Here is a 23038-nt window from a genome sequence, read left to right on the forward strand (position 1 = left end):
AGGCACAGGGTAAGGATTTGGAGAGGTTGGATTTGGATTTGCTTCTGTGAGCAAGGAAGATTTTAAGCCCGACAGAGAGGTTTCTACCTGAGAAAATCATTCTGTCCTGGGGAGAATTCCTACCTGGGGAGGTCTTTTAAAGAAGCAGGGTGCCCAAGGGACCTGGGGTTCAGGGCTAGGGGATGCTGCTGCAATCCCCTTTCCTTCTCCCCTCCATCAGTCAGGATGTGGATGCCTCTGGGTCTGAGTGGGAAGGGATTACACCTTCCAGTGTGTTTTGGTTTTTTTAATTTTTTTTTAGATTTCATCCATTTTCTCAATTTTGTATTGAAGTAGGACCTTTTCCATAGTATGAATGTGTGGAAAAACAATTGGCCACAAAGCAGTAATGAAATCCTAGAGGAAAACCTTCATCCATCAAGAGGTACCAAGCAAAGTGGTGGCTGGAGTGTTTGGAGGGCATAGAGGTCTCTGAAACCACGACCTACATCATGCAGAACAAGGACATAAATTTCCATACATTGGCTGTACCTTTGGGCTTTTTTGGGCAACTTTCCCACTCTGATTTTACATTTTCTCACTCTCAGGACCTGTAGGTGACAGAGGGGATGGCAAAGCCTGTGTGCTCCCCTGAGAGGTTTCAATTTTCATGAGTCAACAGAAGGGTTTTTCCATAATTCTTTCTCACATCATCCCCATTTGAAATTTAACTGCAGAGATGCCCTGATCTCTCTGAAGTGGCTGGGGCTTTCTGCTGTTCTTTTTCTGTCATTAAGACATGTGTACAGCTAGAAGTTGTTGTAAGTGGGTGATATGGGCAGAAAATGTGCTCCACATGGCACATGGGAGTTAAACACTACCCAGTGGAAGCAGCTCTGGTTCAGCTGTTGGCTCATCAAACCACTTTGAGGAGCATCCCAGGTGAAGGGGAATAATAAAACCCATCAAAACCCACCAAAAAATCCCAACAACAGAAAGAACCCCTTGCTGCAGCCTGGGTGGGCAGTGGGGCAGAGGCTGGCTCTCCTCTGTCTCCACATGAGGAGGAATTACAAGCCATATAGATTATTTTAATGGCCATATTACTTCCAACTGTGCCTCCACCATCTGTTCTTCCCCAATTACAGATGCACAAACCCAGCGTGTTTCCCCATTCGGGCTGTAGAGGATGAAATACAAGCCTTGTAAAAGGGTCTATATTCTCCCAACAATGCAGTTGGCACCTGTGAAGTTTTCCTGGTGCTTCTGCCATGCTCAGCCTGGTCCCTCTGCTCTGCATCCCAGGTCCATGGTGGGCAGAGAGAGGTGTTAATAAAAGGAAGAGGCTGTCTGGCTACAAGATTTGTCTAAGCTGTGTGGGGCAGCTGAATTATTAACACTGACCAAGCGTCTCAAGTGCTACAAAACTCGACAAGAACCTCTTACCTCCGGCGCAGTGATAAACAGGATTGAGGCACGGTGGGAGGGAGGGAATTAAGATAGGACATCAAAGACTGGATTCCATCAAGTAAATCATGCCATTGCTCCAGTAAAAGAGCCCCTAAATGTTTTATTAGGGATTTTCAACAACTACCAAAATTAAGATGGAAGGGATGAATTATTAAAAAATAGATTAACTAAACCAGCCGCTGAATTAAACATGAAAGGTGCCTGTCAGGAGGAGCACAGCCACTGTGTGCTGCAGGCATCTCAGCCCTTCAGCCAGGCGTGCTGGAAGGGTCTGGAGAGGGGGAATGGCAGTGCTGGGGGGATGGAGAGCCACAGGCTGCTCTGCCAGGTCAGGACTGCAGTGCCAGGGCATGGAGAGACTGTCTGCAGGGTCAGGAAAGCAGAATGCCAGCTGCTGCAGAGGCATCAGAGGAGGGGGTTCTACCTCGGGGGGATGCAGGCTGATGATGTGCAAAGGGCAGCCAAGGAAATAATGCTGGTCCTCTGTTAAATAATGCAGGAAACATAGGTGGAAAAAGGAGACTTGCCTGAAGTACTTGAACCAGCACCTGAACTCCCTCTTCCTGTGTGTTAGTCTGGTTTTACCAGCTCAAAACCACCTGTGGCAGGACAGGGACTGAGACTGGGACTGGAACAGGGGGTTGACTCAGGGCACTGGGCAGCTGCTCCTCCAGGTTTGATGTTTATGGCATTGGATAAGGGCAAACCAGGGTTTGCAGGGGCTAGAGAGCCCCCAGGGTGAGGGGATGAGTGAGGAGGGCTCCTGTGGCCCCTCCCTCCAGTGCCCCTGGGAGGACGGGACATGATTTGGGTGGTGCCAACATCTGGGAACAGCTGCAACAAGGGGTCTGTCCATGCCCTGCATAATTAGGCCACGTTGCTCTGCCCCTGTTTTGCTTCTTGTGCTAAACCTCTCCCACCTGTTAAAAATAGAGGCAGTCTCTTAAACTCTTCCTAAAGCAGCCGTGTGATGCCAGTTTGGTGTGTCTGTGCCTCCACAGTGCGACCTGTTCTGACATTCCCCACGCCAGGATTTGGCAGCCTGAGCAGGAGAGAGCAGGAGGTGAAGAGATGCTGTTGTCTGTGCTTTGTTTTTGTTCCAGCCCCCAGGAGGGTGGGAGCCTTGTGGGAGCATCAACTCCAAGTGTGAAGCACAAAACGGGGCGGAAATTTCTGTTTGTTCCCTCTCACTTTCTTCTTCCCCAGCATGTTCAAAGCTCTTGCTTGGAAGTCTACAGTCAAACCCCTGCGAGTGCCAGCAGTAGCAGAACTGCTGGGAGCAATTCACAGAGTCTGCAGCAGCACTGCTCTAAGGGGCACTGATGGAACGAGCAGAGGCTTCATTCATAATAATAATAAACCTCTATTTTGCGGTTTTACGCCGCTTTTAATCTTCACAACTCAAAGGAACATTAATTAACTGTGTGGCACAGTGGGAGGCAGGTAGCTGCTGTTGTCCCTGTTTTACAGATGAGGAGGCTGGAGCACTGGCACATCCTGCAGCCTGCCCACAGTCTCAGTATTTCACCCTCTGAGTCTGCAGGCGATCCCAAAATGCCAGCTCTGCTCGGAGCTTCATTCCTGGGAATGCTCTCCTGTGGCAGGGCAGGCCTGCAGGAGCTTTGTTGTCATTTGCATTTCTTTACACCCAGTTTGGTTTTGGATAGATGGAAGTGAATATTGCTGAAGTCAAATAAGAATCTTCTAATATGAATTAGTCCAAATGCCAAGAGCAAGTTCCTTGCCCTCGGGCCAGTGTTCCAGCTCTGCAGTGCTCCTTCCATCGGGAGAAAAACTTGGAGAAATATGTCAAGCTCAGGCTTTGCTCTGATCCCCACTTTTCACTAATAAGTCTGGAGAAGCCTGTTTGGATGAAACACTAAAAATGCAACCACTGGCTGTTCTCCTGCTCAGAAATCCCCACGTTTGCCTCTCCAGTGAGCTCTGCCTCCCAAAACCTCCAGCCTGACTCTTTGTCCAAGAGTCACATTTGCAGAGGTTTGCTTCTGCTGCTGCTTGCATCTGGAAAATGGATGCTTTGGCCCTTGTGTGTGTAATCAAGGGGAGTCTTGGCTTGCATTTTGGGTGAAGCTCTGGGTAATCCTCACCTCTCCTCAGGCACAGCCCTGGGCTGGCATCGCTCTTCACTCACTGTGAAGTGAGTCAGGCTGAGGGATCCCCCCGGGGAGGAGTGGGGTTCATCCTGCCATGGATACTGGGGAGATCAGCCCTCCCTTGCTCCCTGCCCACTCTGAGAGCCCTCCTGATGCTCACAGCTCCCCTCTCTACCTGGAGGCTGCCCTGGACTCTGAGGGATGCTCCATTGCTCCCCAGTGGTTTGCAAGGCTCGTGGTGGGACCATGGAAGGCCATGTGCCTGTGTGCCTGTTTCTAATGTCTTTTAAAGAAAGCAAATTACATTTTGGGCATCCTCCTCAGCCCCTCGAGGCAGCCCTTGGATTAGCACGGAGGCTTTTCCATTTCCATCTTAATTAAGACAGACACTGAAATAAAGGTGGTGAGTGAAGTGTGATGCAGGAGAAGGAGGGTGATCCTGCAGTGTGCAAATGCTGCTCTTGTATTTCTTTTTTACCCTTTTTTTTATTTTTTATTTTTAATCTCCTGTCATCAATCTCCTGTTGCTAAATGTGCAGCTGGAGAGAGGGTTCCTAGGCAAAGCTCCTGCTGATGAATTCTGACAGATCTAATCAGGCAGGAATGGTGACAACCATGTCCCACACTGCTGTGAATTGTGGTTCAAACCTAATATCCCTCTCCATGGCACACTGTGGCAACTGAAAGGAGCCTGATGGCTGAGCTCTGGCTGGCCTGAGGGGAGGGATGTTCCCATCACATGCACACCTGCCTGGAGCTCCATCACTGCCTGTGGGGCTGGGTCCCTGATGCATTCCCTGCAGCCTCTGCCATTTTTTTTTATTGTGCAGCTCTATGCAGGCCTTTAATGGCTCTCCCAAGTAGTGTTTTACCTGTCTAGTGCTGTGGGTGATCTCAAGGCCTCGCTCCTCCTCAGGAAGGTCATGTCTAGCATCTATTACAAGCAGTTCCAGGGGCTGTAGGCTGGGTCTGATTTGATTGTGCTCAGGAGTAGCTTAGAGCACATCTAGGTCTGTAGCTAAGCTAATCCTCAAGGCTTGCTTCTCTAACCATTGGAGATCTGCTCTGTGGGGCTCAGGGCATGGATCAGCTCTTTTTCACTGCCTTGAGTAGGGAGATCATCCACAAATGAGCCAGTTCCTCCCTGTGAGTTTGGAGGAGCCCCAAGCAAGCATTCCTGTGTGTATCTGTGGATCCCAAGCTTGGCTCAGCTCTGGGGCAGGGCTGGTCTGGCCACTCCAGGACCAGCAGCAGCCAGGTCTCAGCCCTGTGCACCCACCCTGGACAAAGCCCCTGGCACCAGCAGGAGCCCATTTGCAGGAATGCAATCCCCTGTCACCTCATCTCAGCATTTGGGTCTGGGATCATCTGATTTTAACACATCAGACCCAGTCCCATGGCACAGTAGCACGCTGGCAGGGCCAGCACAGCTCCTGCCTGCAGTGCTGAGCTCCCAGGTGGAACACCCTTACATGAGGTACAGCCAAGCCCTGCTTCAGCCTCTCTGCCTTTAACCCTCTCTCCTCCTCAGGCAAATGATGATGTTCCCTGTTCCACGTCCAACTCCCCACTCAATTTATCTTGTTTATTGACCCAAGCAGAAAGTCAATGTTTTCTTCATCTGCCATTTGCTTCGATGGCAGCCAATTTGGTTCATCTGAAAAAAAACCCTAGGTCAACAGAGTTTAGCATCAGATTTTTCTCCTTTTTTTTTATTTTTTTTTTTTTCCTTCCCTCCTTTATTCCTTTTTTTAGATGCTGATTATTCCTTTTTCCTGAACACACCTGGCCCTGGACACTTTGGCAGCCTTTGCTGTACGATATGGCTGCAGGCAAGGCTAAAAATGTGCAGCAATTACCCCACGAGCTGCAGAGCCAGGAGGGAGCCTGGGGGTCAGCTCATTACAGGCAGGTGATGCTGCAGTGCCCCTGCCCTCCTGGTGGGAGCTGTTTGGGAAACATTGGCCTCTGGGGCTTTCCTTGCATTCAGAGCTTTGTCTCTCCTCAGAAGTCCAAAGGTGATGCTTTGCAGCCATTGCCTCATCAGAGCCTGCCAGGCTGTGGGCTCTGTGTTTGTGCTGGGGGTGGGATGTGGGATGTGCCTCTGGGATGTTCATGGCACTGCACATCAGGAAAGGCTCGCTGAAGAGAACCGAGTGGGTGCCACAAGTGCAGGGCTAAACACAGCCCTAAGAAGTTTGCAAGGTGGGATCAGGGTGTGGCTGCTTTGGGGTCTGTCCAGGCAGTGCCCACAGCCAGAGTGGCACAGCTTAGCAGGGGAGGTGGAAGAGGAACCCTCCTGCAGTGTGAGTGCAGTTTTAGGTAAGAACCAAAGTGATTTTATGAGATGTGGCTGCTGCACAAGGTGGTCCAGACCATCCCCATCACCTCCCCTGAGCCAGCAGTGTGTCTCTGTGATCCTGGGCTGAGCTTGCTCAGGGATCCAAACCAGCACAAACCCCTCTTTTTCTCCAGGGTAGGAAATTCTTGACATCTCCAGGCAAGGGTGGGATGGTTGCCACCAAAGGCAGCAGCAGATCAGGTTGCTCCTCACCTCTGGAGACCAGACCCATGGAGGTGGTGCCCTCAGAAGGGCTCAATGGCTTCCAGAACAGAGTGCTGCCCTTGTGACAAATCCACCTGTGCTCCATGGAGCTGCTCCTGGATGCTGGGCACCTTGGAAAACACAGTCTGCTTCGGGTGCCTAGATAAGAGCCAAGCCCTTCTGAAAAACCTGCCCAGACGGACTGAAAACCCAATGCAAATCTCACCCCAGGTATAAAATTAATTGGATTCCAACTTCAAAGAGTACTTCTGGAAATGAGCTGTAAATAATCTGGTTGTGCCTCAGTTCCTCTGTCTGTGGACATTCATCTGGCTTTTTTTTGAGCCAGTGAGTGTTGCTGATGGAAGGTGCTATATATAGCAGCAAAGCTATGCATATATAGATGCATATGCATAAATGTATCCCTAGTAACTGGCCCAGGTGTGTGATGTTTTCTATAATACAGCTGACAGGTTTGTTTCCCAAAAAAAGCTCCAATTTTGCTTCCTGTGGGCTCTCTTTGTGCTGTCCTCTGACATGGGCTGCTTGCTTACCCCATGCCATGGCTGGAAGCACAAAAACTGGGATGTGGTGACTCCTGGGATGCAGAGGGGTTGGTGAAGGTCACCCAGGTGTGTGGGTCTCACCTGGAGGAAGCTTTATGGCAGAGCCTGGTGCTGCTCCAGGAGCTGCACGAGGCTGCTCAGAGCTGGATCCTCCACATTCCACAGGGATCTGCATTCCCAAAACACCCATCCCTGCCTGTGTGGGGATGGCTGGGCCCTGGCACTCAGTTTCTGAGGAGCTCAGCCCTGCCTGTTCCCAGCAGATCGATAGGAACATCTGTGGAAAATCAGGACATGGATATCTGATCCAGCAGCCCTGGCTGTTTCCTGTTTATCTAATCTAATTCCATCAGCATTACAGAAGTGCTTATCAGCACCACATCTTTATTGTGTACTGGAACCCCCCCAGTCACTGGGCAATGAGAGGGGCTGAGTTTGGGCTGTGGCCCCACCCTCTCCTGCAAAATCCAACTTTTCCTCATGACCCTCATTAATTGCTGCAGAATCAGATCCAGAAGAGCCCACTAGGACAAAAAACTTGTCCAAAACACCCTGGAAGGGTGTCAAAGGGAAGGAAAACCCCAGTGAGTCATTCTAAGCAGAGGCTGAAGTCTGAGTCTCAAGCTGGCATTTTCCAGTTTGCCATTGCAAAATGGTTGGGATGAGCAAAGCCCCCATAGTGGATCTGTCCCATGGGGCAGTGTAGGACATCTGTGCTCCTGTGGGGCATGGGGGACTGTGCAGGACCAGAACATGGGTCCTGTACATGGGCTGGGCTCCTTCCACCTCCCCTCTTGTCTTTCTGGCCTCACCAGCAAGAAAATTCCCAATTTCTTGGCCAGGGAAGCAGGTGAAGAGATGGAAACTGGCACAGCCAAGCTCCTATTTGGGCCAGAAATATATATCTGGTTTAAATGGGAAAATCCTTTAGGTCATGCCTTGGGAATGCTGAATGAGCTGGGACCTGAAATTTTGTTTTGCTGATGGCTGGGAAGGGCAAAGACATGGGGAGGGTGGCTGGATGCTCCTGTTCTGTCCAGCATGACCTCCCAAGCAGGGAGTGGATACAGGTGAGGTGGGGAGGAGATGCCCAGAGCTCCTCCCAGCACTGGGTTTAATGGCAATTTTGCATTAATGACATTTTTTTGCCATGTCACGTGGAACCCATGTGAATCTGTGTGGTATTTGAACCAGCCTTGGCAGGGCTGCAGTCACTGCCTGGTACTGGGGTGGCCTGACCCATCTCATGATGTTTTCAGCCTGTAATAATTTAGGGTGAGAGATCTCAGGCCTTCTGTCTCAGCTTTTGCTTGATTGCTTGTTTTCCTAAGATTTCTGTTTCTCCCCCTCAAGCAACACAGTTGCAGAGGATTGAGGCAGGCATTTTGTGCAGAGTCCCTGTTTTAGAGAACTGCCTTAATTTGTCCAGCTCAAAAGTGCTTTTGAAAAACCGGAATTGCTGCACACAGCGTGAAGCCTTGCTTGGCTTTATCCAGGAGAGCCAGCAGCAATCCCTGAGCACAGAGACAGCAGCTGGCCAAAAACACAGAGTTTGGGCTGGTGGGGAAGGGGAGCTGGGAGAGAGGAATGGGAAATGCTGGGACAAGCTGTGAGAGGGCAGGGAGCAGTCCAGGAGGTGATTTTGCCCCAGGGAGAGCTCTGCCCACCAAAGGTGGAGTGATGCTGCATCCTGCAGCTGCTGCTGGAAAATGTCTCTTTTTTTTCCAGGCTGAACACCTTCCTCCCTGCCCAGAATAAAACCCCCAACAGCTCCTCTTTAACAAATGTTATCAAGTTTGCAGAACTCCAGAGCTGGAGGTGCCAGGGTCGGTTTGCTGTGCATCCCCTCTGTGCATATGCATTATGGAATCATCTTTAATGGCATGATCATATCCTAGTTTTTCACCTTTGCCTCGCTCAGCACAGCTGATGAACCTGCTCTGGGAATGATCTGCATTAATGTGAAGCTGTAAAAACTTCAGCTGAAGTCAATGAGAGCTGTACTTTGAGCAGGGAAAGTGTCATTTAATGCTAAGCACTCTGAAAAATCACATCTAAATGTCTCAGGTTTGGTGCACGCAACAGAGTGAATGTTTTTTACATCACTGTGCCTGTGCCTTGGCTCCCTGTCTGTAAAATGGGGATGATAACAGGGAGATTGGGAACTTAATCACTTTATTTGTTGTGAAATACTGCTGCTTCTCGGTGTTGAGTAAAGCATAAGCAAGCCACAAGGAGCTAAATAATTGTGATGCAGAACAGTGCCTTGATAGAGTACAATAAAGTAGGAGCTATGTGTCCTCCAAGGAAGAGAAAACAAGATACTGAGAAGCTGCAGAAGTTGTTTGCAGGGAGCTGAGAATCTGTGGATGTTCCTCAGGACCCAGGGGTGGGTTTGGGATGCCTAAACTGAGCTCTGGACTGTTTCAGGGGTCCCAGAGCTCCTGGCTGCAGCCTGGCACCATCACCTTTGGCATTTGGGTAGAGATGGGTCCTTAGGATAACCCTCCTGAGCGGGTCTTAACATCCCATGGAGATTGCATTAAGGTTGGCCTGGCAACCTTAATTCTTAATTTCCTTAAGTTTTGGGTATATGACCTCACAATCTTTTATAATTTCATGCATTTCATTTTTTCTGTGTGCCCAGACCAGTGTGGCATGCCTGATGGACCTTGGTGTCTCCCTGGCAGTGCCCATCACATCTGCTGGGGTGGTCAGGGGGGACACAATGCTTGGCAGTGCTAGGTTTCCTCCTGGCTGGTGTCCCCAGGTGCTTGCTGTGGGATTTCTATCCCACTGAGAGCACTTGCTGTGCTCCAAGCCCCTGTCCCATTCCATTATCCCATCCCATTATTCCATCCCATCCCATTATGCCATCCCGTTATCCCATCCCATTATCCCATCCCCATCCCATCCCATCCCACCCCACATTTTGCTGCTGAGGTTCCTGACACACAGGAGCATCCAGCACGCTGGAAATGCATCCTGCTGGATTTGGGATGGATTACAGACAGGAGCAGGTACCAACACGTGTAATTCCCAGCACACTTCCTGCCTGTGCTTTGCCATCCCTCCTAAGGCTCATGTGCCTTTTCTTAACCCTCCCAGCACTGACGTTGCCTGGGAGACTGAGCCAGCACCTCCTGCATTTCCTTTGGCTCGTGCAGGGTTGAAACTGCAGCCACAACCTTCCCTGAAACAAGAAAAATGCTCAGAATTAAATCTATCGGGTTTAATTCATCTGTGATTCCCTGGTCCTTCATATGGCAGAGCTGTGCTGGCTCCCAGTGAGGTGCAGGGTCCTCGTGAACCCAAACATCCCTTGGGATGTGCTTTCCTAGCTCACTTTTATCCCAGTGTGTTTGTTTTTGCTTTGCTGTAATTAAATTCCTGGCCCTTCTGCTTGCAGAAGTGAGCTTCAAAACGCTCCGGCGGAGGGGTGGTTTTATTGAATCTCCAGCAAATTATTGATGCTTGGTAGGGAATTTTTCACACTTTCAACCTCAAGGTTTTTGGGAGAGCGTTTTTGCAAGTGTTTATTATAGTATTGCCACAAGAAGCGAGACTACCCAGAAAATTTATAGCAAGCAGCTCATCAGCTGTGGAATGTCAGCACAGCACCGTTGAAATGCCTTCTCCAGTGTCACTCAAGTGAGGATGATTTCTCCCAGTTGAGGACCTGGATAGTGGTTTTTCTTCAAACCTTCCAGCACTATTACAGTGGCTGAAAAGTGTTTGTCGGTGTACTGGGCAGAAAATAACTTTTTTTCCTACTGGAGTAATAAATCTGATGCAGGCACAGCACTGGGACACCTGGTTAAAGGCAGGAGCTTCAGTGTGCCAAAGTTTCAGGCTGTGAAGTCCCCAGGTGAGAAGCTCATGAGCTCCTTCAATGCTGGGGAGGGACATTCACTTTTCCAGAGCATTCCAGCTTGGTCAGTGTGTGAATGGACTTGCTTGGCTCATGGTTCAGTGCTGGAGGAGATGGTTGCTGCATTCTCTACAAACACAGATATCAGGAATAAATCCTTCCCTGGCAGGGTGGGCAGGGCTGGCACAGGGTGCCCAGAGCAGCTGTGGCTGCCCCTGGATCCCTGGCAGTGCCCAAGGCCAGGCTGGACACTGGGGCTGGAGCAGCCTGCGACAGTGGGAGGTGTCCCTGCCATGGCAGGGGTGGGAATGAGGTGATCTTTAAGGTCCCTTCCAACCCAAACCATTCTGGGATCCATGACTGAATGTTGTAGGAATGCAGGAAAGGGCTGTAGAGAGAATGGTCTCTTGCTGCAGGCAGAATAAAAATTTAAAGGGTTGGAATCTCAGGAAAAAACATATTCAGTTGCATTTAAATTGGAGACCACTTTTCTCAGGTAATCATTTATTACATGTTCATTATAATTTGGGTGTTTAACTGGATGGTTCTGAGTACAGAGCAGCCTACAGTGCAGCAGACCCAGCTGGAATTGTAGTGTGAATGTGGGAAGTGCTAAAAGTACTAAAAATAACTTGGAAAGCATCTTCAGTTGGCCATCCAGCAGCGGTGAGCACTTTCCATCCCCTCCTCTTGTTGCCTTGGCTGCCTGTCTGAAATGTGAAGAAAATCATCACCCCCAGTGTACAGAAGTTGGGAGCAAAAATGAATGTTTGTGACACACAGGGGGTCCTGGGAGGACCCCTGGGGAAGGGGTGGCTCTGCCCTTGCTGGGGGCAGGAATGCCATGTGCTGAGTGTGGTGCTGAGGCTGCAGGTGGTGGCACCAGGGGCTCCCAAAGGCTCTACTTGCAGCCAAGGTCCCAGTCCCATGTGCTGATCAATTATTTGCTTCTGAATCTGGGCTTTGCAGCTGCAGCTTGGGGTTTTATTGGTTACATACAATTATAAAAAAATGTGATTATGAATTTTGCAGTACACCCTCAGCTGGGATCCGTGTGTTGCTCACCCTCCGTGCCATTTCTGTGATGAATTTTCCAGGGCACTGTGGGAGAGCTGCTCAGAATTGCTCAGGCAAGCAGCAGCTGGGCTGAAAAATGCAGAATCTGGGTGTAAAGTGCTCTGTCCTGGTTTGCAAGTGCAGCAGCTCTGATGTTCAACAGAGCAGGAAGCAGCACAAGGTGCTGGGCATGAGCCCTCCTGGCTGGGCTGTGCAGGCTGGTTCTGGGTGAGGCTGCAGGTGACACAGCATCACACCCTGTGCTGCCAGTGGGTCCTGCCTCTAGGAGCTCCTGAACCTCAAGTTCCCACCCTGATCCATCTCCAAACCCAGCTCAGGGAGCAGATGGCACTGGCTTAGTCTCCAGATCTCCTTCTTTTCTTTATTTTTCTCATTGATGGTGAACTTAGTAAGGCACTGAAGTCTTTAACCATTAGCAAGCAATAAAAAGGGGCAGCAGAGTTGGATAACACCCACTAATCCCCTTCAGGATGAGCTGGAGAGAAGAGCCACTGCAAAGCTCTGGAGCTTATTCTGGGATGAGTGCTTTGAGGATTGCTTGGTGTTGGTATTTCATGAATAAATAACCCCCAGCAGTATTTGTCAGTGAATCTGCTTCATTAATGAGACCTGGAACAAAGGGGGAGGGTGGAGAAAAGTGTTTTTGAGGGAATCCAGGGAGTGCAGGTGGTGTGAGGATGGGTGCCATGGTCTGCACCCTGGGAGCAGAGTCAGGAGGGGAGCCCTGCTCTGCTGCACCACGCTGGACACTTGTGCCATGAGATGTTGATAGAAAATCGGGTTTTACTGATGCTGGGTGTGTGTTCAGAGGATCCTGGCAGGGAGGGGAGTGTGTTTCTTTTATAACTATATCATTTTGGTGTCAGCAAGTGTCTTTGGAAGGGCTGGAGAGTTAAAGAAAGAGTGTGTGTGTTCATAGATGTTCAGTGGAGAGGATCTGGCACCAGAAATTAGGTTGCTCTCTCCAAAATACCCTTTTTGACAAGACCTGGCTTTGGTCAGTGATGGATTGCCCCATCCTCCCAGTGCACCAGGTGCTGAGCCCTGCCTGCTCCCTGGGGTTTTGGCACCAGCTGCTCCCCTGGGCTGTCTGATGTACTCAGGACACGGAGCCTGTCCTTCTCCATCCTGCCCTGTCAGAACAGATCTGGGGCTCAGTCACTGAAATCCACCACGGAGAGATGAAGAACAAGAGCTGTTCTTTTGCAGGCAGCTTCTTACTGCAGGGAAAGTGATTCATCTGTCAGGGCTGGTCTAATCTGGCACTGATGGTGGGGATGGCTGTCCCCAGTGGGCTCCCTGCAGTGGTGGCCAGATGCTGCCTTTGCTTCTCAAGTGTCCCTGGGTTCTCTCCAGGGCTGGCTCTGGAATGTGAGAGCAGGAGCCCCAAACAGTGGGCAGGGAAGGACAGGCAGGGTCATGGGCAGAGCTGTGAGGGTGGGAACCAGAGCTGTGTCTGCTCTGTGTGTCACTGCACAAAGTGGGTAATTAATTACTGCTCTTCACTCCCCAAATCCAATGAGCTGAGCTGGCAGTGCCAGGGGCAGATGGAAGTGGAGTTTGCTCCCAGCTGGCTCTGAGCAGCACTCCAGCCTCTCGTGAGCTGCTGTGCCCTGTCAGGGCTCTGTGCTGAAGGGAAGCTCCTCTGATGGCAGGATGGCCAACACAGAACTGATCCTGCTGAGCGTCTGCCCTCACCCTGCTCCTCTCACAGGTGACACTTGAGCACTTCCCTGCGGCTCTGCTGCCCAGCCTCCCACCGAGGTTAATATTTTAATACACTTAATGGCTCATTCCAGCTCGCCAGCCCTTCCTGGGCTCTGGCAGGGGTCATCCATTATGCCAGGCTTTGGAGAGAGAGTTTTCCATTCCCATCTTCAGCCCTCCCGAGGGCAGGAGGTTGGGTTGTGCTTCCAAGTTTTAATTAAAGCATGACAAGCTGCCCCAGCCTGGTGCCATGTGGGATGAGCTGATGTCTCCTGACAAGAGTTCCATCTCCCTGGAGCAATCCCATGCAAGGACCCTGCCCCAGGATCTCCTTTCTACCACCCAAAGCAGCTGTAGCTCCTCACCTTCTCCTTCCAGGGATGTGGGTTGTTTGGTGGCTCAAAGGAAAAGCCAGGAGGGAGGATGGGAGCATGGTTCTCCTTGCTGTCCACCCACGATGAGAAACCCCCTGGAAGGACCAGATGGGGCTGAGCTTTTGGGGTGGGTGGTGGAGGAGCTGTCACGGTTTGTTGGGTTTGGCTTCTTAAAAATAATTCTCCCTATGTTAATAAACAGTGGTTTTAGTTAGTAAATAATATCCCCTTCTTCCCCCACTCCATCTCTCCAGCAGGAATGTGTGCCCTGATCTAATATATCCTGCCTTTCTCACTGCCTCATTTCAGAGGAGCTGCAGGTCCTGGTGGGAACAGAGTGCTGGTAGAAAACGGCCTCTAAAGATATTTGAAACATGACCAAGAAAGGACAGAGGGAGATTCATATCCAAATATGCTGAAAAATCTAGGAGGTGGGCCAAGAAAGGGAGAATATCAGAAGCTTGATTGCTACAAGTGCAAAGTTAATTGGGAAGCATTAATTGGGGTGAGAGAGGGCAGCACAGACATGAATTTGCTATGTGGGGCACCACGGTGAATACAGAGCTGTCCCAGCCCATGGGGATGTGCCATAGAAATAGATTTACTATTTCTCACTGCTTTTAATGTTGTTTTCCCTGTTTAAAGTCCCAACTTTTGGAATCCTGTGATTCCCTTGAAATCCGGAATCTAAAAAATCATGATGTCAGTACTGAATAAGGCTTTATTTGGGTTTGGCCTCAGGAGTTTCCAGCCCTTGAGTTTGCAGGGAAAAAGCTTGGTTATACCCTAAAGCAAATTTAGGAGAGGAAAATATTGAAAAAGAAAAAAAAAAAAAACAACCAAAAACCGAAACAGCACAGCAATTGATTTATTTTTAAATTCTCATCATTTTGGTGCCAGTTGCATTATATTCTTTTTTAATGCCTGACTCATGGTTTTCTTGAGCGCTCGGTGTTGGCAGGGCTGTGTGTGGCAGCGTGTGAGCTCAGGGCCCTCTGCTGATAGAGAATGCAGGGCTGCTTCCAGGCAGCAGTGCCGTGGCCCTGCAGGGCTGGTGAATATTCCTGTGCTGCTGTTTCATTGCCAAGCAGGCTGGTTTCACATTAAACCCCCCAAAAGGGGCACTAACGCTGGGTCATTGTGCTGGTGAGAGGCTCAAGGAGAATAAACCATGCTGTGACTCCCAGCACTGCCTCAGGGGTGTTGAGGTCAGGGTTAATCTGCAGCCTCCTGTGTGTAAAGATCTAATAAACAACCTGTGGAGGTCCTGCCTGTCACTACCAGTGACTTGTTCTGTGACCTCTCTCTCTCTCTCATCACTCTGTCTCTCTCCTGCCAGTAAGAGGGTGATGGGTTCTGTTGCCCAGGATGGGTTGTGGGTATTGGTTAACATACAAACTGTGCTTTGAAGATGAAAAAAAATATCTTGGAGATGCTTGAGGCTCTTGACAAGCATCTGTGTTCCTTTTGCAGGAACCCAGCAGAAGGCAAAGTGCCTGAATGCTTTGTCACAGGCAAAATCTGCTGCGTGTGCAGCTCTGAGAGGCAGGGCTGGGAGCTTCCCATGCCTTCACATGGCCTTGGAATTACTCCTGGGTGCTCGTGCTTCTTGCTTGAGGGGTGTCACAGCACAGCAGTGCCTGGGGCTTTGCCCATCATGGGCTGGAGCAGAGCAGCAGAGCTGTGCCTGCACCCATCCCTGCATTATCTGCTCCACATCCACATCCCAGCAAGCATGAAGCCAAGTTTTTGTGTCCTTCCAGCTCTGGCAGTGTCCCCAGGGTGTTTGTGGGTGATGGTGATGGATGGGATGTGGATGCTTGGAGAGGCTTGGCCCTGCTGTGAAACATTCAGGATGAGTTTTATGGCTTTGGATTTGCTGTGGTCTAGTGCTAGGTTAGATTCACACCCAGCTCCAGGCTACTGACAAAGCATCTCCTCGTTGCTAATTTGCATAAAACTGGTGGATAGTGACTTTGAAACCCCATGACTGGTTGATTCTATGAAGGATGCCAGAGTTATGCAGCAAATCCATTGTATGCCATAATCACAAACCCCTCATTTCCTTGAGAAGCTTCCTTTGGCTCAGTATCGCTAATCAGGATGCAGGAGTTTTGCCAGAGCAGCTCTCTCTGGATTTCCATGCCCTGCCATGCTCTGCCAGCTCCCTGCCAGCCCTAACAGTGCCTTTTCCCTCCAAGGGAAGAAGCGATGCTGTCCACCTACTTTGAAACCATCAATGACTTGCTGTCGTCCTTCGGGCCGGTCCGGGACTGCTCCCGCAACAACGGCGGCTGCACCCGCAACTTCAAGTGCGTTTCGGACCGCAAGGTGGACTCCACGGGCTGTGTGGTACGTGCTGGGGCTGGGGGGTGGCTGCTGGGGCTGGGGGCTGAGTGCTGGGGCTGTGGGGTGAGTGCTGGGGCTGTGGAGTACACACTGGGGCTGTGGGGTGGCTGCTGAGGGGTGGGGGGTACGTGCTGGGGCTGTGGGGTGAGTGCTGAGGCTGTGGGGTGAGTGCTGGGGCTGGGGGGTGAGTGCTGGGGCTGTGGGGTACACACTGGGGCTGTGGGGTGGCTGCTGGGGCTGGGTACGTGCTGGGGCTGTGGGGTGAGTGCTGAGGCTGTGGGGTGAGTGCTGGGGCTGGGGGGTGAGTGCTGGGGCTGTGGGGTACACACTGGGGCTGTGGGGTACACACTGGGGCTGTGGGGTGAGTGCAGGGGCTGGGGGGTGAGTGCTGGGGCTGGGGGGTGAGTGCTGGAGCTCTGGGGTGAGTGCTGGGGTTGTGGGGTTAGTGCTGGAGCTCTGGGGTGAGTGCTGGGGCTGTGGGGTTAGTGCTGGAGCTCTGGGGTGAGTGCTGGGGCTGTGTGGTACGTGCTGGGGATTGGGGCTGAGTGCTGGGGCTGTGGGGTTAGTGCTGGGGCTGTGGGGTTAGTGCTGGAGCTCTGGGGTGAGTGCTGGGGCTGGGGGTGGCTGCTGGGGCTGTGGCGTGCTGTTGGGGCTGTGGGGTGGCTGTTGGGGCTGTGGGGTACATATTGGGGCTGTAGGGTAAGTGCTGGAGCTCTGGGGTGAGTGCTGGGGCTGTGGGGTACATACTGGGGCTGTGGCATGGATGCTTGTGCTGTGGGGTAGATGCTGGAGATATGGGGTGGGTACTGGGGCTGTGTGGTATGTGCTGGGGCTGTGTGGTAGGTAGTGGGGCTGTGGGGTGGCTGCTGGAGCTGTGGGGTATATACTGGGACTTTGGGGTGGATGGTGGGGATGTGGGATGGGTACTGCGGCTGTGGGGTGAGTGCTGGGACTGTGTAGTAGGTGCTGGGGCTGTGGAGTGGATACTGGGGATGTGAGGTGGGTACTGGGCCTATGGGGTACATTCTGGAGCTGTAGGGTAGGTGCTGGAGATGTGGGGTGTGTACTGAGGCTGTAGAGTAGGTGCTGGGGCTCTAATGTAAGTACTGGAATTGTAGGGTGCATACTGGGGCTGTAGGGTGACTGCTGGAGCTGTGGAGTAGGTGCTGGAGCTGTGGGGTACATACTGGGGCTGTGGAATACATGCTGAGCCTCTAGTGTAAGTACTGGGGCTGTAGAGTGAGTGCTGAGGCTGTAGGGTAGGTACTGGAGCTGTGGGATACATAGTGGGGCTGTGGGGTGGGTACTGAGGCTGTGGGGTATGTGCTGGAACTGTAGGGTAGTGCTGGAGCTGTGGGTTATGTGCTGGGGCTCTGGGGTCTCTGGGGCTGGCCTCTGGTTTGGGGACAAGCCAAAGGGAGTTGTGACCTGTTCCTGCTTCCTGTGGCTGAGGGGATGTGTGTGCTGGAGCTGGACTTCTCCCAGTCCTGGGGACTTCACAGCAAATCACAAATGCCTTAAGGACTCCAGGGAAGCAGCTCAGGTGCTCAGATGAGCAAAAGAGAAAAAAAAATAAAAATGCTTGAGGCTGGTGGTCATTTTCCTGCTTGTCAGGAAGCAGGGGTGGAAAGCTGCCTCACTTTTTCTCCTGCTTTGTGCAGAAGAAGGATGAAGCATCCCCCAGCCTATCCACCTCTGGGCATCTCTGACACCCTCAGTCTTGATTTGTTTCTGAACGTGCTGATGTCTTGCCAAACAATCTGCTGAGCCCCAGGTTTTGCAGAGTCCAGATCCAGACCCTAGATCATTGGTTTTGGGCAGAGGCTCTGAATCATGGAATCCTAGAAGGGGTAGAGGTGCTCTTGTCCTGACCCCCAGGTGGGCAGGGACACCTTCCACTGGAGCAGGGTCCCCAGAGCCCGGTTCCACGGAGCTGCTCCCAGGCACTGATGCCCTGAGGGGTTTTGCTGTGCTTCCAGCAGAGCTCAGACCTCGCCCAGCTCTAACCCATCTCACCTTGACATCAAAGTCATCCCTCCCTGCGTGAGGAGCCTGTGTGAGTCCAGAATGACGTGCAGGGACGCAGGACAGAGCCTTGGGAAGTGAGGCAAACCCGGAGCATCCCTTCGTGTCTCTTGTTGAAGCCCCTGCCTGGCTGGAAGCCGTGGTGACCCCCGAGGGGCTCCAGAGCTGTCATTCCCTGCTCCCAAACCCCTGAAACCCCTCATCCCACTGCAGGCACAGCCCTCCCATCGCAGCAGACAGCAGATAAGTGTCTCTTTATTTATTGAAGATGTTTGTACACGGCAGCTGGGAAAGGTCAGGCTGGAGCCGTGCTGTCCCGGGGGGGAGGCGTTTTCATTATCCCCTTCTCAGGTTGCTTGTTAAGGCCATTTAGAATGACAGTCTGATGTGTCACAGCAACGCCTGCTGCCATCTCCCCCTCGCTGCTCCTCTCCCCTTCCTCCTTTCTTTTCCCATGGCTGTTCTTTTCTGTCCCCTTTTCCAGGGAGCACTGCCTTTCTAGTCTTTTTAGGGTGTTTCCCCCCTTTTTTATTTATTTTGCTCTGAATGCCAACGTGCTTGCCAGGCACTGTCAGAAGCAATCAGGGCTCTTATCACCTCATGCCTCTGGGAAGCGATGCCTCTTTTTAAAGTCAGGATATATTAAGATAGAAATTGTCAATAAAGTACAGACCTAGTGCTGGCATGTGGAAAGGCAGAAAAGGAAAACCGTGTCACTTGGGGTAAAGCTGCTGTAAAGCCTGACTGAGGCTGTGTGTAAAGAGAATGTAAGGTGAGGGGAGAAGCTCACGGTGCTGAATGGGATCAGAGGGGCTGGGAGTGGAGTCTCACAGCTCACACAGGCTCTGTTTGAGACATTCTGGTACTTTCTTTGCCCCTCCTCATCCCACTCCTGCTCATGGAGCCTGCTGGGTGTGAGCTGGGCTTCCAGTGCAAGAAGGGATGGGGTCATGTGCTGCAAATTTTCAGGGATGTCAGTTAGTTTTGAAGCTGAACTGCTGTGAACTCAATTTGCCAATTTGGTAAGTGCTATGGGCAATATCGGGATGTAATTTAATTAAGCTATCCCCTTTTTATAGAGTTCAGGGAGCATTTGCCTACTAATTTTAGCACTAGGTTTGCTCCAGCTTTACTCTGGACACAGATTCACAAATCATGACATGTTGTTAATCTCTACCAGTCAACAGTTTATTAATTTGCTGAGGACTACAGAAGTATATAATCAGTGGTTCATCAATCAAGGCTAAATCCAACAAATGTTCCAGGCAGGTACTGAGCATAAAATATACATGTAGGCTTGTAAGCAATTAATACACCACAGAGCTGGAGCCGAGCAGCTCAACCAGGGAGCAGCACAAATCTCAGAGATTTCTTACTCCTTTCATATATATAATCATCATCTGTTACCAGTTCCTCATACCCTTAATACAGCTTCCAGTAATTCTGCAAGGACTGGGATGCATTTATCTCCGGGTTTTTAGCAGTGTGGGCTCTGCCATTACCTAATTGTTTGGCCTTGAAAGGTTTTGGTTAAAAAGGTGAGGGTGGAGTCCTTGCAGCTCGTGCTGGAGTCTGGCTGGGTCTCCTTGGGCTGATGATGGGGAGGAAAAAGGGTGTTGCTTTCTTCAATTAAAATCCTGCTTTTTAGGCATCACCTGAAGACCCTAAAGCCTCTCCAGCAGGATTCCCACCTGCCACCCCCCACTGCCCATGAGATCCTACTTTCCCCTCTCATCTCATGGTTTTCTGTTAGTTTTATGTGCACCCAGTAGATGGCACGAGTGCATAAAGGGTTTCTGTAGTTCTTTTCTTATCGGAGGCCTTTTTTTATTCAGGTAATTTTAAGAATTATCAGCTGCAACCTTGCCAAGACCTTGGAATCGCTAACTGGAGCCTTGTGTTTGAGCCCTGACATAACCTAAGAGCCCCCAGGCTCTAAAAAAGCTGCTTCCATGCTGCTTTTTCTTTTGCACTCTAGAACTGCTGAGGGACCTGGTCAAGCTGTGGGAATTTCCCAAGAAAGCAAAATCCCAGTGAATTTCTCTGAATCTGGTGACTCTGCACATTGAGTCCAGAGTGTGTTTTGTACCATCTTGCAGGGATCACAGCAAACCAGGAGAAAGTGAGCTAGAGGAATAATTCAGACTACATCCTATAGAGGAAATATTGCTGATTTTTTTTCTCCTAGCTCTGTGGTAGCTGCACAGCCTGGAGGGAGGATGCTGAAGGAGGGAAAATGCTTAACCCTCATGTGTTGGTGATTTATAATTTGAGATGAAAACCTGTGAATTGGCCCTGAGAGACTGAAGGAAACACCTGCATCATGACTTACATTCAGGTTTCCCCAGCTGTCTCTCAGATTAGCTTCACTCCCTGGTGCCAGTCCTCTCACCCACATGAGGAGAAGGGGGGTTGCTTCCATGTACTGCCCCATGACCAGGTGCATTTTTGAGTGGAGAAAAGCAGGATTGCAGCATTGTTGAAAAATAAGAGGGGTATTTTTTTTTTTTTTCCCCCAGAGGAATGGGAGCTTTGGTCTTAGCACATGAGCTGGGCAAGGAGGTGCTCTGTTCTCTTCCAGTGCATGATAAACATCCTCAGCATCACTGCAGGAGGAGGCAGCAGCAGGTGCAGGTGTCTGAGCCCCGTGGTTCCTCCCAGGATGGGGTCTCCTCACTGTGAGGAACACCTGGAGAAGCAGAAGGCATGAGCTGCGGGGCTGGGGGTGAGGAGGGCAGCTCCAGCTCCTGGGCCAGGAATGATCACAATTACCCCTGGTTTGTTTAAGGTGTGAGAGGTGTGAGTGCTGGTGTGGTTGTGCAGGTCTGTGTGCCTGCAGATGTTGGTGAATCAGTTCTTTAGGGCACATGGAGTGCTGCAGGAGCCAAGGATGCTGCAGGTGGATGTGGAAGGGCTGAAGCATGGCTGTGCTCCCCCCTTGGGAGAGGTGTTGGCAAGAGCTGGGAGAGCCTTGCCCAGCCTGGGCACTGCTGCAGACCTGAAATCCTCACTGGCTCCCCCCTCACAGGCTCAGGTCCCTCTGGCAGAGATTTATTCTGGTCTGAGCGAGATTAAAGTGCAGTTTGCCTACAAGGATGATCTGAGCTGTTCCTCCCTGCGGTGGGGGGCCAGCCCATCACAAAGGAGGGAATTTGTCTGGCTCAGCAGGATGCAGGAGGGAGATCAGCTACCAGAGAGTCACTTAATGCAGCTGTGGCCTGTGGTGACACTGGTGTGGTGCTGGTCCCAGCCTCTTTAGACACAGAAGGAAGAGAAATTTGGCATGGTGCACACAGGCATACAAACCTTAGCACAGCTTGTTTGGGGATAATCCTTCCTTTGCTCTCTCCTACCTCAGAATGATGGGCTGTTCCTCACTGCTGCAGAGTGTGGCAGAGAAATGGCTTAATTTAGGAGTGTAACCATTTTGGGGAGAAATGGGATTAGAAATGAAGGAGCAGGGCAGTGGCAACTGCTTTCTTCTCCTCCTTCCAGCACAAGTCATCAGAGGTGGCTTAGGGACCATGGAGAGAAGCTTTGAAATTATGTGGGTGATGCTGAGAACTCTTTTATTTTTATTTTTTTTTCCTAGGGGGAAATGGGGTGTTTGGGACTTTCAGCTCAAACCAAAATGCTGAGCAGAAATGCCTTGCATACATGAAAATTCCAAAATACTTCGGTTCAAAACATTTCCTTTCAAGGAGAAGGAAATGTTTAATTCCACCATTATCATCTGCAGCTTTGTTTTATATTGCTTTATCCCAGTGTACAGCCTGAAATAAAAACAAAATTAGGTGATGGAAACCAAAACATTTCAACCTTGTCAAAATTAAATGCTCTCCTAATTTCCCAATGAGTTTTGAGATGTAATTGATGGAATCCCACAAAGCACTTAAGCTTCATCAAATCTGCATTTTTCTGACAGTCAATTGTTCATTGAAAAATAAAAACTTACCCAACCCTGCCTTGAGAGGCACCTAGCTAATTATGGGAGAGATGCACACCCAGGGAGGGAGATGAGGAAATCAGTCTCTCCTAACCCCTTTAAAGTCTTGCTGGCTCCCTGGAGCAGGAGCTGACTCCTTTTGCACATTGTGGTTTGGAGCAGAAGCCCCCCTCCAAGGAACCTGTGGGTTTGGATTTTATCTCATTAATCCAGGTAAATACCTGTGCTGAAAATGGGATTTGAGGAGGAAAGGGTGGTAAAGGCTATTTGGGTCAGTGTTGGTGGTGGGTGGAAGTGAACCACCCACCTGTCTTTGCTTTCAGAGGGGGTTTGCACCTCGTGGGCAAGGGGCAGCTGGTTTAAAAGCAACTGGAGTAGCTCAGGAAGCACCAAGGTGAGCTGGAGGTCTCTGCCTGCGCAGGGAAGGAGTGGTTTGGATGATAAAAGCTCTGTTTTCTCCAGTAGTGGCTTTTTCAGAGCTGTTCCTTGAGGGCTTGGCAGGTGCCCCTCTGCTCCTCACCAGACTGGGATGCTTGGTGTGCTGTGGTCACAGCTGGCTCAGGGCCTTGGCATTGGTTTGGGATACAGGATTTGCTGGTGTTGTGGCTGGGCTGCACCCTGACAGGTGAGTCAGGTGGAGCAGGGGTTGAATTTCTGTTTTCCCAAAGGTTTTTGGAGATGCCAGCTTGTGCTGTGACTGAAAATGCCCTGACAGGCAGGAGATACCAGCACACCCCAAAATGGGCTGTGGGTGACTTCTGGAAGGGAAGCAGATTTCCTTGCTCTAGGAACACTTCTTTCTGTGGGCAAGGCATCCCATGAGCTGCTGGAAACAAATCCCTGCCTCCTGGAACTGAGGTGCAGATGTGCACAGAGTGACTTGGCTGAGAGGGCTCGCTGGAGTGGTGGCCAGAGGGAGGAGATGCTGCCTCATCTCCTCCATGGATTCCCCAATCCCACTTTCACAGAGGGACCAGGCTGAGAAGCACAAGCAGCATGTTCTCAGGAGCCTGCA

General features: G+C 50.8%; 1 protein-coding gene across 1 annotated transcript in view; it reads left to right on the plus strand.

The window, feature by feature from the left end:
- ASTN2 (astrotactin 2) overlaps window positions 1-23038 on the plus strand; it is a 309920-nt gene that overhangs the window by 147504 nt on the left and 139378 nt on the right. Inside the window, exon 11 of the mRNA XM_056505281.1 lies at window positions 15905-16055. Within this exon, the coding sequence (XP_056361256.1) occupies window positions 15905-16055 (151 nt within the window). The remainder of the gene's footprint in view (window positions 1-15904; window positions 16056-23038) is intronic.

This window comes from Oenanthe melanoleuca, chromosome 17 (genome assembly GCF_029582105.1).
Source record: "Oenanthe melanoleuca isolate GR-GAL-2019-014 chromosome 17, OMel1.0, whole genome shotgun sequence".
Lineage (NCBI taxonomy): Eukaryota > Metazoa > Chordata > Aves > Passeriformes > Muscicapidae > Oenanthe > Oenanthe melanoleuca.